The 18872-nt window shown below is 34.2% G+C and overlaps 2 protein-coding genes and 1 pseudogene across 2 annotated transcripts; 2 read left to right on the top strand and 1 right to left on the bottom strand.

The window, feature by feature from the left end:
• The first annotated feature begins 1647 nt into the window (after positions 1-1647).
• On the top strand, positions 1648-1714 carry LOC130466442 (uncharacterized; annotated as a pseudogene).
• Positions 1715-1781: 67 nt separating this feature from the next.
• LOC110794377 (uncharacterized) lies at positions 1782-7761 on the bottom strand. The gene is made up of 9 exons (XM_021999354.2): positions 7534-7761; positions 5575-5684; positions 4712-4780; positions 4394-4509; positions 4230-4284; positions 3367-3487; positions 3225-3272; positions 2237-2331; positions 1782-2132 (listed from the first exon to the last, which is right to left on the bottom strand). Exons 1-9 carry the CDS (start codon positions 7580-7582, stop codon positions 2034-2036), a joined length of 762 nt encoding a protein of 253 aa, XP_021855046.1. The 5' UTR covers positions 7583-7761; the 3' UTR covers positions 1782-2033.
• Positions 7762-15274: 7513 nt separating this feature from the next.
• LOC110794368 (40S ribosomal protein S28) lies at positions 15275-17844 on the top strand. Its single transcript, XM_021999348.2, has 2 exons — positions 15275-15432; positions 17367-17844. The coding sequence occupies exon 2, from the start codon at positions 17368-17370 to the stop codon at positions 17563-17565; it is 198 nt and encodes a 65-aa protein (XP_021855040.1). The 5' UTR covers positions 15275-15432; position 17367; the 3' UTR covers positions 17566-17844.
• The last annotated feature ends 1028 nt before the right edge of the window (positions 17845-18872 follow it).

Below are 18872 nucleotides of genomic sequence, written 5' to 3'. Positions count from 1 at the left end.
AATTTTATACATTATAAGTGGTTTTGAAGAAATATGTTTTACTGAAATGAAAAAAATTATCACTAAAAAATAGATAACTTTTACATATATAAACTTAACTTTTAAACATTTTCAGTTAACTTTTACTCCGGTGTACAATATTTATTGTACACCATTTGTAAATAAGAATTTATGCTTGCACTTTATTTGTATTTTATTTCTATGAGCTCTTGTTTTAGGTCATTCCAAGAATTAAGTTGGAAATTTGTAATTGAAGTAAGATTTTAATGTTATTTTGTTTTTTTTATAGGGAAGGTGGTCGTCTTCTATCAACATCATATCCAAGTTTACGGAAAATAAAAAAAAAAAAAAAAAAAATACTATCAATAAAAGGATGGAAAATTTGGCAATTACAACCCAATAAAGTTCCCACTTTCCGAATGACAACCTTAAACTTTCGATTTTGCGAATTACAACCTCAAACTTAATATCGTACTTTAATTTGTTGCTAGACTATTAATAGTATTATTTATTTATTTTTTTAAAAGTAATATCCAACACTGGTAAAAGGACTATATCCAAAAAATAGTCTAGTGTTGGTAAAAGGAAGCAACATAATTTGTTGCTCGGAATGTGACATCGAACAACACTGAGTTAAATGTTTAAGAGACAAACATCATACATCAAAACTCAAAAGTAATATCTTCCACGAACATTCAAATTGTCCCTAATTAGAGTATTATCTCCTTCACTGAAAACATCACATATACTATGTTCAATAGACAATAGCCAAAGTATAAGTTTCAACAGTTTTCCTCATTAAACTAACCAAGCAATAAAAGACTAGGTAAATCATTTTACTTTTCAATAGTTTTACTCATTAAACAATCAAACAAGTGAAATTTATAAATTTTCATTGCTTTATTTTTCCACATATTTTCATAGTTTTAATTTTCCATAGATTTCCCCTCGAATTCCCAAACACCATCTAATTTGTGCTTTTACTTAACATGGCTGTCTATTACTAATAAATCAGTTAGACACTTAGACCATATCCAGTAAGATTTTTCGGCCCAAATCTTGTTTGGACATCAGCCCATAACTTAAAATGCATTAGATAATACTCTGGTTATTGACTTATTGTTCAACCCAATTCTAAAAGAGTTTTACTACTGTGAATAGTGTAACATTTTCATACCAAAATGGCCAAGTATTGAGCCTTACCTAAACAGTAATTTTTCTTATTTTATTTCTATATACTTGTATAAGTTATGATACAAATCTGAGAGAATAATGTCATAATTTTTGTGTATTTTTCCTTTTACAAAAATGCTAATTTCCGTACCCAAAATAGGTGTTTAGGTTAGCTTATAAAGGGCAGAATATATGGAGTTGAAAAGAGTCGTGTCGGGTCGTATTCATGTTTTGTGTAGTGCCTATTTCGTGTTGTTTCACAAAATTTATGAGAACTATGTTAAAGGAATAGTTGCATAATATGACAAAAATAAATCTAAAAGGTCGTGTTCGGGTTGGTTTCATCTCGTTTGAGTCGACTTTGTGTTTCCTCTCAGTAATTTCGTGTTTGTGTCATGCCAATTTCGGTCTTGTTATCGTATCTTGTCAGAGTCTGCCAACTCTAGCTAGGTTGAAGTTCTTACTCCATAGGTGACGTAGAAGATTAACATGACCCCTGCGCAATGATGACACACATACCCGAGAATGGTCCAATTTTATTTTGCTTGTAAAACCGGATTATCAGATCATCACGCATAATTAGCGTTCCCCTCTGTACAAAGATGATATATTTTCGTATAAAATTCATTATCAAACTTGTGCTCTAGACAAATTTTTCACTAAAATGTTTTCCGTATGAACAGAAGAATAACAAGCACAAGTATTATTTATTTGTATCAGAGTTTATCTTCCAACCTAAGGGAAAGGTAGTTGGAGCAGGATATCATGATTCCTGGTAAAATGGCAAAGCAAAGAATGGAAAAATCAGTCAAAATATCCAACATCCAGCCATACATTACCATTTATTTTCCGGGCCGGGGTTAACAAAGAAGGGAAAATGAAGGCATGTCTTCAATGCCTAACACTTCATCCATTAGAAGTTCCTTCTCTAACTGTGCTCTCGTTGATTTTAGGATGTCCTGCAACGCGTTATAGGAAAATTAGTACGTAGACTCTATTTTGTTCGACTTATTTGATCATTTTAGACTATGAAATGGAAGATAGGATGTTGATGTTTTCTTACGTTGAACTCCATGTATGTGGCATTCTTCTCTAGCCATTGCTTATCCATAACCACAAAGGCGACACAGTAAAGCAAATCAAAGGCCCATTCGTTGTCTGGAAAATTGCAGCAGAAATAATGTCTGATTAGAGACACCAGCAATCAATCCTTAAAGGACTGAAAAAAGACTAGATTCTGAATTGGAAGTTATGCCGTGCACTCCGGTTTAAGGGCCCGACAATCTAGGTGGGCGTTCTAAAGGTGGCACTGGGACGGCCCGACACGAAAAAAGCACGGCCCGACACAAGCACAAAGTCATGGGCTGGGACACATTTTTTAGTAAAAAGCACAACAAAGCACAACAAAGCACATTAAATTGAGTAAAATTAGGCTTAGGCACGACAGCCCTACACGAGCATGAAGCCATGGGCCGAGCCTGTGCCACATTTTTTAGGAAAAAGCACGACAAGGCACAACAAAACACATTAAAAGGCCCAGCCCAACACGGGGGAAAAAAAAAAAAAAGCACAGCCCGGTATGGGCACAGAATAGGCACGGCCCAACCAGACACGAGCACAAAGTCGTGGGTCGGGCCTGTGTCGTATTTTTTCAGGAAAAAGCAAGACAATGCACATTAAATGCGTAAAATTAGGCTTAGACACGACGGCCCAATCCGGCCCGACACAAGGGTACGTGGCCTAGGGCTGCACCTGGGCTGCTTTTTTGAAAATATAAACCCGGCCCGGCATGTTATAAGTGGGCTTGGTATGGGCTGGGACCATTCAAGCCTACAACCTGTGGCTTGTCCCGAAGCACGGCCAGACCCACAGATATCTTAAGGTGGGCCACTTAAGTCATTACTAAAAACAGCTGAAAGCCTGAAATGAGCCAAGCTAGCCCGTTTTGAACCAGCTGGCTGGGCTAAGCAACTAAGTGACTGTGCCTCAACCGGCTCACTTGGCAGTGGCCAATAATGATAATAGGAGTTGCCCAAGGTGAAAACAGTTACCTGATAACATCTGCAAGAAAACAGCTCTAACAAAAGTTCTTCCTTTCGCTGTATTAAAAAAAAACGATAGTCAAGATGCACGAAAAAATCACTGAATCATTCAAAACACATAAAATGTAAATTTTCATTTGTTTCTACTTACGAGCATCAAGATCGAGCATTTGTATGAGCATAAATGTTATATTTACTCCAGCAACAGCAAAGGGATATTCCCATGTTGCACGTTTTCCACCAAGTTTCTTCACTAAATGCTGGAAAGATGTCTGCAACAACAATATAATGTAGAAGATGTTGAAACTATATAGAGTTCTTGACTAAAAATAACGTCTTAAATTAGGCAAAAAATAAGGCATGGAACGAAAGAGTAGGAGAACTGAAGAATACTGAGAGAGCAGGAATACACAAATCTCTGTCAATGAAGGTACAAAGCATATACGAAGTATATCTTCTAACACCATTTCTAGAACATATTAACATCCAAATTCCATCTTCAAAAGTTAACGGAACAGAAGATTCCACATTATTCCTCATTATCAGTGTAACAGCAAATTACTAGTTTCCACTTTGGTACACAGAACAGAACAACGAAAACAGTTCCTTCATAATTTAAACCTAGAGGGATTCTCCAAAAAAATTGCTGTCTCATTTCTCTAATCCATCTAAAATTCTAAGGCTCCGTTTGGTTGGGTATAAGCATCTTCAGTGTGAAATGATTTTCATGGAAAACACAATTCCAAAATTAGTTTTCTGTTGTTTAGTTCCATGTAAGAAAAATGATGAAATAAAGGGAAAGTTAGTGAGAGGGAAAATGGTTTTCCATCATTGGGAGAGCAATTTTACTCATAGGGAAAATGGTTTTCCACTCCTTTGCAAACCAAACAATGTGAAATTGAAAATAGAGGAAAACTGTTTTCCAGGAAAATGTTTTACTTCTTACCAAACGGAGCCTAAATGCGAAATCCTTTTTTACCGAAAAATATAATAAAACCCAGATAAGGATCTTACAGAAAATGTCTTGGCAAAGAACAGCAAGTTCTCCAAAGAAATAAAGCCAGCTCCTCTGCTCAACAGTAAGATAGACAAGATCAAATAGCAGAAAATCGAGTCCAAATAAGATGAAGGGATACATAATTAAGAGAGGGACACCGGAAGGTTGGCAAGTAAGTAACCTGAAATCAGTCGATGGATCCCTTCCCTGCCAACCCATTTCTTTCCATTGCTCGGATATTAACCCATGGAGCGGTTGATCCGGGTATGTAGTATACCATAAAACCTTGAGAGCTTCCTGTCAATACAAAAATAACTCATATAATTACATAGAAAGGCTCAGCAATTAAATCTTACAACATGGTTCACAATTCCAAACTCCCAAGGATCACAATATACATTCTCAATCAGTACAATAGACGTGAATTACCTGATAGAATATTAGAACACGTGTAATTTTACCACATACGAGTAAATATACACTATCAGTGGGTGCATACCTGGTGGTCTGATCTTGAGGGATCAAAGTAAATCTTCATGCGATGCTTTAACCTATTAAGTTTTTGTTCCTGTTCCAAGAGAGATCATAAATTGATACCAATTTAAAGCAAAATCTTGATGAACAAACTAATGAAAGAGTAGCTATCTCAATGTGAAACATCTTGCAAAGTGCACAAAACTAGCATAATATGCACAAGATTCAGCCTATCCCATCCACCTCCCACAGACCAAAGAACATTAGGGTTCCTTTTGGTAGGGTGTAAAACGTTTTCATTGAAAACGATTTTCCCTATTTTAATCATTTTACGTTGTTTGGTTTGGCAAGGGTTGAAAAACAATTTCCCATAACTCATTTAAAGGTGGAAAAACCTTTTCCATTTGAAAGGGAGAAAAACCACTTTTCCACCTTTCCTCCTTACCTCCCTCTCCCTTTTTCCCCTCAATCTTTACCCAACTTCTCCCATTTTCTTTTTTCTATAAATTTTATTTTAAGTAACCAAACAAAGTAAAACTAGTTTGGAATTGTGTTTTCCCTTGGAAAATGTTTGACGTGGAAAATCATTTTTCACTAAAAACGTTTTACACCATACTAAACGGAGCCTAGAACAAAGATAGGAGGATAATAGGAAGAAGCTTCATGCTTAACAACAACAAAATTTTCAGAAAAATCTTGGATAATATGCCGTGTATGGACAATACGCAAGATATGCACATCATTTTGTCAAAGAACAGCAAGTTAATGGATGAAAGAAGCTGAAACCAACCTAATGTATGCCATCTCTTCCTTGCCCCTACCCAAACAAAAAAATTCTCTGCCCAATCTTCCCCTGTCCCTCTGTGCAGCGTTGATTAGGGCTTTTACCTGCGATGGTGTCAAGTTAATGCAAATACGTTCATATGACCCCTTCCTTTTGAAGCAGTAACAAGTGAGGCCTTTTCCTATCCATGTTGGTGTACCACAAGTTGCATCATCTGCACCATTCAAATCTTCACTTGTTAACAGCGGATTAACTATCTCAGATGGTACATACAGAGCTAAGAATTTAAAGAACCTTTAATATCAGAACACAGATTGAAACATCATGTCAATTCCAGAATCATACATATGTTTTTTTTTGGCAAAGAGTTTTCTGCACCAATATGAAAGGTAAGAAGCACACAATAATACACACTTGTATGCTGCGCAGAGTCGCAGACACCACAAACATCACAAATGAAATCCATAAATAGGGGACTATTTATTTGGCAAACGAGATATTTGGCATACAGTTGCCTTGGCTTTGATGTAGATCAACCAGAAAATAATCATTCTCACAATCTAATATTCAAGAAGAAAAAAAAAAAGTAATCCCTCTGATTATGATTTTTCCACTATAGAGAAAGGCAACTAGTGCGTGGCTAATGGCTCGTTACTTGTGTTGTGGTAAACTTCAGAAAATGTTAAGAAGGTTAATACAGATGAACCTCAAAAACCTGAAAGAGGCAAGTTGGGCATGGCTCTTTACTTGTGCTGTCTTAAACTTCAGAAAATGTTAAGAAAAAACTCAAGACGTGATACACGACAGACACATAACATGTGTTATGTACTCAAATGATTCATAGACAAAGTTATGCTTACAGACTTACAGTCCAAGGACTGAAACGAAGTAGAGAAACTATGCTCCCTCACAAGAAACTAAAGAAGTACACGTTCACAAAAAGTGACATGATCACCATTTCCTGGTTTTGTTACATTATTGATATAATAATGATGTTGCCTTTTGTTCAGCAATCAAACTAATAAAAATGACATCTCCTGAAATGTGGGAAGCTGGGAACTATTGTTTTGTCCAATCAAAGGTAGAGAAACAAATAGAAGTTCATGTGACTCAATAATCCAAGTAATAGCATACTACTTTCTTGTATTTATTTGACCAATTCTCTCCACATTCACGATTAATGAGTGCTAGCTCAGAACTAGAGTTTCAAAATCGTTCTCAAGTTATAGTAGCATAGGGTAAATCAACTAGTTAAACATAGTCAAGCCGTGAATGTACTAACTATAAGTACTCAAAACTTGTTTCAAAACTTATTCAATTCCTACACTGCAAACTACATGTAAATAAATACCCTTGTTGCTTCAAATTCAAACTACTACAAGTGTGATATGGATGGACCTAATCTCCTATTCTCCCAAAACTGCTACAAGATCACCTAATATAAAGTCAACAGAGTTCTACCAAGTTATTCAGTTCAAGGTTGACTGCCAATTGAGTTGAATTTACATCTCTCATTTGGTTAAGAGCAAATACTATGGTAAGAATTCGATAGCGAGTATGCGAAAACAGAATGAGAATGCAACAAAAATGCATCATTCCCAAATGAATTTAGACTAATTTCACTAAATAATATGTCTGCAATTCCTGTATTACACAATGTCAATGCCAACAAAACATAAACAAAATAGCATTTCTTGGAATTTCAACTTGCATCAAAACCCTCAAACACAACACTATCCTCCTGAAATTTCATCCTTCAATCAATATTAGTGTTCATCCAATTTTATACTAAAATAAAATAATTAAAAACAAAAGGCATCATATAATCCATTGATCCTCACACTCAAGAACACTGCCTTATTTCACGAAAAAAAAAAATTCAAGAAATTAACCATCAGTTCTGCAGCAAAGATCAGAAATTTACGAGAAATACCCAGAAGAAAAAAAAACAGACAATTTCCGAATACATTTTCATCATAGAATCAAAACACAGACGAACAGGCAAGACAAGAATGGAATTGGGTAACTAGAAAATCAAAAATTAGAGAGGAAAAGAGTAGTACGAGAAGTAACTTTGCAGGGATTTCTATGATTGTTTCTTTGAGCGCCCATTGATGGTGATTGTGATTCTGTAAATTGGTGAAATTCCAAATAACAGAAACTCTTCAGTTTATTCAGTGTTCAATGAATGAATTGTCCTCAACAGTGGGGGTGGTGAGAGTGTGATGAGTCTGACTGTCGATTGGTAGAATGATTTGGTCGTCGTTTTCTGAAGAAGCGGCTCTACTCCTTGCTGGTTATGTTTCATAAATAGGGATGGATGGTTTAAGTTAGGCCGGGTTGACTCGTGCGTGGTTTATATTGACTAGCTTGGATTCGAGTAACTAAGTAAGAATTTCACTTTTTAAACTTTTTAATTGTACGATTAGTGAAAATATCGCTTAATAAATTTTGTTTTGAGGAACAAATTAGTTATCGGCTTTTGAAGGAAAACTAGTGTGTGGCCCGGGCGATGCCCCGGTTGTTACTTTAAATAATTGAATATGGATATTCTTCTCAATTCATCTCAATATTTGACCAAAGTATGTGTAGTCCATAAAAGTGAAAAGATTCATTAAGTTGATCAACTATAGATGTACATTGTGTCATTTATCATGTCAATTAATTTTTCAAGTAGATCATCTTACAATTCATTTAATTTATTTTCTAATGGAACTAAGTGCTTCAAATTAATAAACACAAAATTAGATATATGCAGGACATTTTATAGTTGATGCTTATGAGACTTATGATAAGATATCATGTTTAATTCATGGTTTTCCTAATGCTTTAATTTATTATTTTTATTCCAATATAGTCTATAAGAAATAAAAGGTAAGATAAAGGTTTAAATGTAACACGTATTTATAAATTAATGTGCATGGATAAACAACAATTAGTGGTTGGTTAAGATGGTAATAAGAGTTATTCTCCAAACTTGAGGTCTTGTGTTCAAACCTTGTTGCATTTATTTTTGGTTGTCAATAACATCACTTAGCCTTAGTGAGTGGATGATGTGGCGTAACAGGAGAGTTATACGTGGCACATAAACTTTTTCCGCAACGCCTTTTAATATATTAGTATAGATAGATTAAGATTAGTTGGAGATATAAATATATAACGATTGAACTAAAAATAAAAGGGGAAATGACATATACGGAGTACATCTTTGCAACCCTAAGTGTAAGTAAAGAAAATGGTACCTTAATGCATATCTGCAACCCTAATAAAAAAAAGTTCAGGCAGAGCCAATAAGATATGATCAGATTATATAAGTGAAATTCGGGTAGAGAAAATGATACTTTGATGCTTTGAAGCCCTAACAATTGCATATATCATTTCCCTTATTTTAACTAGAATTGAAGTTTTCTTAGGATAATTTGGTTTATACTTTCCCTCTCATTAATTTTTTGATTCTTTTGTCACTGTCTTTAAGACACATATGTAGACTGTAACTTAGATATTTAATAATGTATTAGTGAAAATTTTCAAATTACAAGACCTTGTACATGTCATAAGGATTTTTAACCTTAAGCTTTAAAGATAATTCGGGAAATTCACTTAGAAACCAAAAGTTCGGAGTATAAGATTACTTTTGTAAATATTTCTCATAGTAAAAGCGCATTTAAGCGCATTTTCTCAATCTGTGGGCCTGTGGCATCTTCATTTTGGTTTATAAGAGCTAGTATAACTCAGCTTCTTAGTAGTTTAAGTTGTATTTGGTAACTTTTAAATTAACGAAAATTAAAAAAAAAAAAAAAACTGTGAAAAAAGAAGAATTAGTCAGGTCAATCTAGGATTTTTTTTTTTTTTTTTTTAATATCTAGACCATGTCCCACAAGTCCAACTCCATCATTCCAAATCTTCCTTATCCATGTCTAACCTAGCAGGTCATCATCAACTTATACGAGATAGGTTAAGTTAATTGGTTGGCCTAGACTAGATATACCATATTCGCCAACTATTCAGCATTCATATCTAATATGAAGTGTCAAATTTCATATTCTCTACTATAGAGAAGTTGGATTTCGGTCTTGAATGAAGAGATGCTTAATTTCAGACCATACCTTACTATTTTTTTTTTTTTTTTAAAAATATCACTAAATAATCTTTAGAAAATTTCCCTCCATTGGCTCCAAATTCCAAATTGAAGATTTGGGCCATGAATTAATTAATTTTGTCTTTTAACTAAATACATAAATAGTGATTTGAGCAAGTCGATCCAAAAGAGCAACCACCCATCCAAAAATAATATACCAATAAAATAGACATGACTCATTAGTTTAAGTCATGACTCATGAACCATATATTTCAAGATTTGAACATTTTGAAGTCAACCAACCAAAAGGGTAATATAGTCCTTGTGAGTTGTGACAATTTTGTGGCAGGGATGAGTGTCTCTCCAAACCAGACACAAAGTCTAACCACACATTTAGGATGCCATTTCGACCTTTGGATTCTTATTAGTAATCTCAATTTTCTTTTAAGTTAAACGCGTTTTCTATTAGGTTAATTTTATATTAAATCGTCTGATATTTAATTAATTATCAGATCATGTTCAAAAATGTGTTAAATTTGTGTCATGTGGTATAACAGTTAGTTAACTACCTACTATATTTTATAAGAATTTGTATTTTCTACGGAGTAATAAATTTTCTTAAATATGCATAAAAAAAGAAGATAACATGAGGTTTAGATTAAAAACTTATGACCAGAGGAAATAATAAAACCAAATATTTATTTGTAGCTAATGACAACTATTGTAGTAATAACCTTATTAAGTAGATGTCGACTAGAATAGTTGGTTAAAAATCACAGAGTGGTGCCCATAACATCAACATATGGTTTTTATGCACCCAAAAAACGTTAATTTTAATCATGCACGCAAATATGTACATAGACACATGTATGTCCATAAGGACCATAACCTATCAATTGATTAGTTTTGTTCATATTAGACTATTATTATTAGATATTAACAACCAATATGGTAGGTATGCCCATAACCTATTTGAGAAATTATATTTGATGATTGAGAATGAATGGAATAAACCAAATAATTCGACATCTAATTGAGCGTTGATGAATGAATTATGAAATGTTGAATGGAGTTTTCCAAATTACAAACCTACCATAATCCAAATTCGAAATCTATATACCAAATTACCCAACTTGTACCTAATTTCATAAATTGTCATTTTTTAAAAAAGGGATTTTTTTTTTAATACTTTTAAAAAATTTAATGGCAATACTATTGGGTAGTTGTTTTACATGTTTATTGATATGTTAAATTAACAAGTCGGTTCCTAATTATTACCTTTAAGGCGAATACAAACTAATGCAACACGTATAACGATATGACACGACACGACACGACACGACACAACACGACACGACCACTCTCTGTCTATTGTAATTGAGCTCGGCAATAAAATCATTAATAGTATGGTAGAGTCACGACACGACATGACCAGTTTCTGTCCATTGTAGTTGAGTTCGGCTATAGAATTATTGATAGTAGGGTGGAGTCACTATTGAAGTCATTAACAAAGAATGCATTGAACTTGAGCAAAGTACATCCTTTTCCAACCCGACATTGTGTCATTTTCAGCGAGGGCTACAAACCAAACCATTTTGACATTATATATAGACTTTGTTGTTGTTGTCGTCGTCGTCATAGCCAATACAATAATCCCCCCCCCAACTCTCACTAATTTCGCCATTTTCTCATCATGTACTTTTCGTTGTTTCACAAAAAAGGAAAGATTGACATGGGAAAATAATACTCCGTATAGAACATATCAAAATAGAAAGGAAATTACAACTTGCAAGTTAAATTCAGGCCGCAAAAATGCTACACAAATGGTTTAAGTGTAACAAGTGTATCTAGGCTAGGCTACAAGTCTACAACAAAAAAATATTTGCCCATAAATACGAGCAGTGGCGGAACCAGAAATTATACATAGGGGGGCCAAATTTTAACATATAATTTTTATAACATTGAAAAACAAAAATAAAATAAGGAAATTAAGTATAAAATTGAGGGAGCTAAGAATCGAACCTTGTACCTCCATTTTTTAAGGAAAATAACCACTTGAGCTATACTAGGTCCCATATTCCGCCCCTGAATACGACTATACTAGGTCCCTAATTCCGCCCCTGAATACGAGAACAATGTTTGAGAAATTGAGAGAGAATAATTTATGTTATTGTGTTTATATTTGGGGACCACAAAAACCACCCCATGGCCCACAACTCGGCCCGTGCGCGTGTGTTGTGTGTCCACCCATGCCACTCTCATGCTTTCTACAAATGTTTCTCTTAAGTCGCCAAATATAAACATTGAATGTGGTTTATGTTTTTTCCACGTGGGACTTTTCATATTCCCACACTTTTCCATTTCCCACTCATTTTCTTTTGTATTCTCACTAGAATTTCCAACATATACAACCGGTTGTACCTTGTGCACAGTACAATCAAGATTGTTTCTTTGTCCATGTGTTTGTACCTTGTGAGTTAGGATGAGCATATCAGAAAAAAGAAAATGTCCTTTCAATTATACGGTGAAGATTCCCAAAAGAATGTCATAAAATAATCAATCTCATTTTCCCAAACACGGTAAATGAGTAGAACTCGAGAAAACTTTACAAGTACGAGTGTAGGGCTATGTTTGGGCTGAAATAGAATTGTTAACATAGTACTTCCTCCATTTTTTTTAATTGCACCATCTGAGATTTCACGCTTGCCAATGCACTATTTTAACCACTAATATCTCTCATTATACAATTTTTTAAAATTATAAAAAATTGATAATTTGAAAGTGTATTTCGAGACGAATCTAACAAGATCCCACATGAATATATTTCTCCTTACATATAAATCACAAAAATTAACTATATAAGAATATGTGAATAGTGCTAAAACCAAGATGGTGCAATAATTAAAAAATGGAGTAAGTAATAACTAATAAGTCATGAAGTTTGAGCCAAAAAGCTGGGGCCCAAACCCATTGAAATAACCCAAATACATCCTATGACAAACAATCTAAAATTCACATTCGGGTCAATCTACGACTTCAAAAATGGTCCGGACGGGACAGACCTATTGGACGAGGCCAACCTGATTAACCTTAGTTTGAACGCGACAAGGCGTATTTTTTTTTCTTTCTTTCTATACACGTTTTCTTTACCTGTCAATCCGTCATTAAAAAGAAAAACTTAACTCCATACCAAACTAATAGATCACATTTGATTATAATTTCGTCTATGTCATTTGTTCGAACAACAAATTGATTAGTAATAGCACTAAAGTGTACTGCTGCTTTACTCTTAAGCCTAGCTAAATTAGCACCAAAGTGTACTGCCATTACTCATAAGCCTACCTCAATCGTAAACTAATTGTTAAATTAGCTTGTCATGTCATTTAAGATGTTAAGCTAATTTATTCTCTAGCTAGTTTATATCCCAATGGCAAGCTAATTCACCACACTAACTTGCTAATTTGATTCACTTTTCAATTAACCATTTAATTTTAACTTTATTTTAATTAACACTTGTATACCAGTTGGCCATATTTTTATCACAATCATTCCAAAGGGTTAAACTACTCCCTCCATTCCTTTTTGTTGTACCCATAAGGAATGTTGGGGGTATTTTAAGAAAACTGAATCTTGGGTTGTATTGGGATATGGGTAATGATTGGGTGTAAGAATAATGATTGTGTGTAAGAAAAAGAATAAAGTAAAGAGAGAGAAAGTATTAAATTAATTGGGGAAAAAGTAGATATTTATTAAAGTATTGAATAAATTGAGTTACAATTTCTGTCACATGGACAAACCCAGAAAATTCAAACCAAAAAATCGACAAAAAATCAACCAAAAATTCGGAAAAAATCAACCCAAGATTCGACCAAATATAACCAAAAAATTCGACCAAGATCAAGGCAAAAAATCAACCAAATCAACTCAAAAATTCGACAAGAAATTCGACCAAAATCAACCCAAAAAATTCAAACAAAAATCAACCCAGAAAATCGATAAAAATCAACCCAAAAATTCGACCACAATCAACCCAAAAAAATAACAAAATTAAACCCAAAATTCGACCAATATCAACGAAAATAAATCGACAAAAATCAACCAAAAAACCATACCAAAATCAACCCAAAATTTCAACAAAAAATAACCCAGAAATTCGTAAAAAAATCGACAAACATCAACCTAAAAAATTCGAAATAAGGCAAAAATAAATTCAAACCAACGTGATCTCAATATCACGATTTTGAGGATTTAGAGGCCAAATTCGACCATGAAAACTCTAGATCTAGAGTTTTCATGGTCGAATTTCACCATCTAAAGCCATAATACGCATTCTACAGCTTTTTCTGGCGGGTGGTGGTGGCGGAGGTGTGGTGGTGGTGGCGATCTAAAATTTCACCTCCAGATCTTAAGAACAGAGATATTGTGGAGGAGAGAGAATCTTAGAGTTTTAAGAAATCAGAGATTTTAGAGGAGAGAGAGAGAGAAAAACGTGAGAGCAAGTATGGAAAATGAAGAACAATTTGGGGTTCTTGAGAGTTGCAGAGGTTTTGGAGGAGAGAGAGAGATAGAGCAAAATGAGAGGAGGAAGGAGAGAAATGAAGAGAGAGAGAGAAATGAATTTTGTCATGAATTCATGATAGGGACGGTTCAAATGGGTGGGGAAATGGGGAAGATTTAAGAATAAAATAAGAAAAGTGGTGAAATTTAGGTGTGAATAAGAGTAGAATCTTAAGGTTTTTTGGTAAATAGTGGGGAATCTTAGGGTAAATTGGTAAAAAAACTATGGCCAAAAATAGTAAAGATTCAGTAGGGGAACAACAAAACGAAACGCCAAAAAAGGAAATGGGAACAACAAAAAGGAATGGAGGGAGTAGTAGTTTGAGACTTTTGCAAATTGCAAGTAAGTCCTAACTACAACCATTTGAGAATGAATATTTTTTTTTTTTTTTTGTGAGAACACAATAAACAATCATGTGTTGCGTATGACCTATATGTCTATAACCGAGCTGTACTTGAATTACAAAAATGACCCGGCCTACTGAACAAATAATTACTCTATTGATTAATTTTTCATAATCTTGGTTCTATAAGTCCACCTAACTTATCGATTTTGCCCTTATTCATTAATATACAAATTGTTAAAAGAAGTAATAATATAAACTTGTTATCTATTGTTCAGTCTGCCTTAGTTTTATGTACTCCGTTTACCAATAGGTTATTTGATAAGTAATCCGAATTATTTATTCTTAAAACCACCTTTATTAGGATTATATAAAGGTTCATATGAATCTCAAAATACATTGCATGTATAAACATTACTATTACTCCGAGAGCAACCCGACCGACCCGAAAGGCATAACCCGATTCCGACCCGCTTGCCACCTTAGCAACTATGGAGCAATAAAGGACTATCAAAAATTGACCGATCCAAACGATTTCTGACAAAAACGAAGTGACCCGATAAATAAAATCACACATTCAATTCGCATAAACGTAAATGCATAATGAGTCAGTATAACTGCATTATCCGATTATACCGAAATCGATTATACCGAACCCGTAATCGGACCGGTGACACGATTTGACACCCATTATTATTATTACATTATCCTACCTAAACTATTAATGTGGGCTTCCTTTCAAAAAAAAACTATTAATGTGGGCTTAAGTGTCAATTTATGTCCAAGTAAAGTTCACATGATGGGCTAAGCCCAGAAAAGAAATCCAATAAATCGGAGCCGTCCATCTCTAGGGTTTATCAATCCATATATATTTCCCTAACTTTTCAGTTTCAATCCTTCTCTGTTATTTTCTCAGTTGCTTTCTCTTCCTCGCTAGGGTTTTCAGTTCTCTCTTCCTCGCTCTTTCCTCCCGTCGATCGAAGGTACGTAATTCTGAAATTTCTGAAATCCCGATTTCTGCGTTTCGTTCTTCATTGAGCTCTGTTGAATTTTTGATTTTAGTGAATGATTTAATTTTTGATTTTAGTGAATGATTTAATTTTTTGATTTTGGTCAATGATTTTGGGATTTATGGCTAAGGTTAGTACTCTAGTTTTATACGATACTGTTTGAAATTTCGCATCTTTGAGTGATGGATTGTTCTGTTCTTTTGATGTTTATTTCTTGTTTGTGTACCAATTTTATACTGTTAGATTCATTAAGATTGTTGTTCGTATGATGCTACCACAGTACCTGTTGGCTTTCTTTCACTGATTTATGCAATTAACACAAGCAATAGAACATTAACTGTACCTTCTAATTGACTGGGCAATAGAACCAAATAAGGGGGTAAATAAGCAAAAAACCATTTCTTCTAAATTCCAACAACAAAACAAATACTCTGCCTATTACTCTGTATAAACTACCATTAAGAAATAAAGATGAAAGAATCAGGTTAGAACAAATTGTACAGTGAGAATATGTGAAACTATATACTTTGATATGAAAAGATATGCTGTGCATAAAATCTTGAAGCTAGTCTGTTTCAACAACCCTCACCAGACAATGTAAAATTTGTTTCATCATTGTTCAATTGATCACTTTCTTCTTCTTCTTTAATTGGTAGAACTTTAATGGTTAGACCAAACTTCTTGGGCAGATAGTTTAGCTGAGACTTGAGATTTTTATAAGCTAGAACAAGATCTTTATGTTACAGAGCCAACTCTGAAGTTCATAGTTCACCCTGCTTGGCCAAATCATTATGAGGTTCCCTAATGTAAATTACTCCAGCATTCCCATTTCTGAGATTTTCGTGAAGCTTCTCACCTTTGTTCTGTAGGTGGTTTATTCTAGACAAAACATTTGTCTCTCTATCTTTAGCATACAGATGAGCATACATATGTTGACTTTTCTTTGTCAGCTCAGTAGACAGCAGTTGACTTTCTCAACTAATTGCTCATGCAACATATTTACCTCTTCTGCTTCGAATTTAAATCCAATAAGTAGTTAAGCGAACACCCTTCTGTAATCAAAGTGGGAAAAGCCTAGGAACTGTTTATATGATCCCAATATGTTATGTTCTTATTGTGAGTAGTCTGAATTATTTTCTGGTAAATGCGAAGTCCTTCCTTTGATGCAACTACCTTTTTCTTTCTCAGCTTTAAATTGAATGCTCTTAATTTCTTATTACTAATATGATATCTACCAAGTTTTTATATGAGTGAACAATATGAGGTTTTTGCAGTGAGTTTATGTTTCGAGAGTTTATCTATCAGTGAGAAGTTTAAATTGTTGGTTTGCACCGAAGTTAAATCCATTTAAAGCCTAGGAACTCGTATATATGATCCAAATATATGACCCAAATATGTTAAATTGAATGCTCTTAATTTCTTATACTAATATGATATCTACAAGTTTTTGTATGAGTGAACAATATGAGTTTTTTCCAGTGAGTTTATGTGTTGAGAGTTTTTCTATCAGTGACAAGTTTAAATTGTTGGTTTACACTGAAGTTGAATCCATTTAAAGCCTAGGAACTGTTTATATGAAACAAATATGTTATGTTCTTACTGAGTAGTCTGAATTATTTTCTGGTAAATGCGAAGGCCTTACTTAGTTCCTTTGATGCAGCAACTATTTAAAGCATAGGAACTGTTTATATGATCCAAATATGTTATGTTCTTACTGAGTAGTCTGAATTATTTTCTGGTAAATGCGAAGGTCTTCCTTAGTTCCTTTGATGCAGCGACTACCTTTTCCTTTATCAGCTTTAAATTGATTACTAATATGATATCTACAAGTTGTTGTATGAGTGAACAATATGTTCTTTTTTTAAATTGTTGGTTTAGACTGAAGTTAAAATCCATTTCACTTGCAGAATGGAGTCTCAGATCAAGCATGCTGTTGTGATTAAGTGCATGGGCCGCACCGGATCAAGGGGGCAAGTGACTCAGGTCAGAGTTAAGTTTTTGGATGACCAAAACCGTTTCATCATGAGGAACGTCAAGGGACCCGTCAGAGAGGGAGACATTCTTACTCTCCTCGAGTCCGAGAGAGAAGCAAGGAGACTTAGATGAAGTAGCCCCTCCCTTATATATCTGTTTTGGCTTCCATTATCGGTTTTGCCTCGTTTTGATTTTGTTATGTCAATGATTGGTTTGTCAAGACTTGTTTTAGGAGTATGATTTTTGTGGTTTAATACTGAGAATTTTGCAAGAGAACATACTGTGTTTAGACAGTTATCCAATTACTTTGATCACTTGATGTTTGTGTGGAATGCTCGGTTTTTTTACTTTGATGTTTGTGTAATGGCTGGTTGCCTTTGTTTTATGGTTCATAGAGTATCTTCTTTTCTACTTCGTATCTTGAGCTCTCTTCCTTCTCTATTAGGCTGTCTTATTGCTCAGTATAACAGTTACCTGTCTCTTCATTATTCTACCCATGCTGCCATGCCGAGTTTTGGATTATTGATATGTTCTTTATCTGTTTCTATGTATCTGGTATTTGTTATCGATGTTCAATCGAAAGGTATGCTAAAAAGTAGCAGTTGAACTATTTGGGTATTATGTTTTAACTTTTGTTAAAAGAAACATAACATTTCATCCTTTATTACAATTCTGAAAGTTCATCACATAAACAGACGTACAGAAACAGTAGTAGGGACTAGTGAGCCACTCGTCCCACACCGCCTGAATTCGGAAACATTGTGGAGCGCTGTGGTTTAGGCGCAGCTTATAGAGGGACTAATCTTATGCATGTGATGCGAGCAAATATATATATAAAATAATAAGCAAATTTGTCAAAAATGACCTTTTATAATCCAAATTTTCGAGAAAATACCTTTTATAATTTTTTTTGCGAAGTTACACCTTAACGTTAATTTGTTTTGCCAAGACACATCTTAACATTAATTTTTTTTTTGGAAAGACAAACAAATGGTAGTTTCCGACATTGGCATGTGATGTGCATGTGCGTCTTATTTTTTGCTATCGACACCCTATTTCCCTCTAAAATTGGAAGCTTTAAAGAAGAGTAAGGAGGATGAGGGCGTTTGTTTCGATGGCGGTAACCTCGTGCTTTAGGGTTTTACTTTCACCATTTTTAATTCAATTTTGTTTAAGTTGGTGTGGTAACCGGGATAGCCCTAAGGCATACCATTTCTCTTGTGTTAAACGAGACGAGTCGTTCTTTCGCCTAATCATACAATGGAACTGTGGTATGTTTTTACGTTGGTTAATTAGGAGGGATAAAAGCCCCTAAGAACAACAGATTTTCCAAAGATTTTACCAAAATTGGTACTTTATGTATAGTTTATTTTTCTGGACACTTTAATTTTTTGGCAAATTTATAGAAACACGGAAATTTAAAGAACAAAATTGAAATT

The sequence above is a fragment of the Spinacia oleracea genome, chromosome 1, assembly GCF_020520425.1.
Source record: "Spinacia oleracea cultivar Varoflay chromosome 1, BTI_SOV_V1, whole genome shotgun sequence".
Lineage (NCBI taxonomy): Eukaryota > Viridiplantae > Streptophyta > Magnoliopsida > Caryophyllales > Amaranthaceae > Spinacia > Spinacia oleracea.
This window is presented reverse-complemented; position numbering and strand designations above follow the sequence as displayed.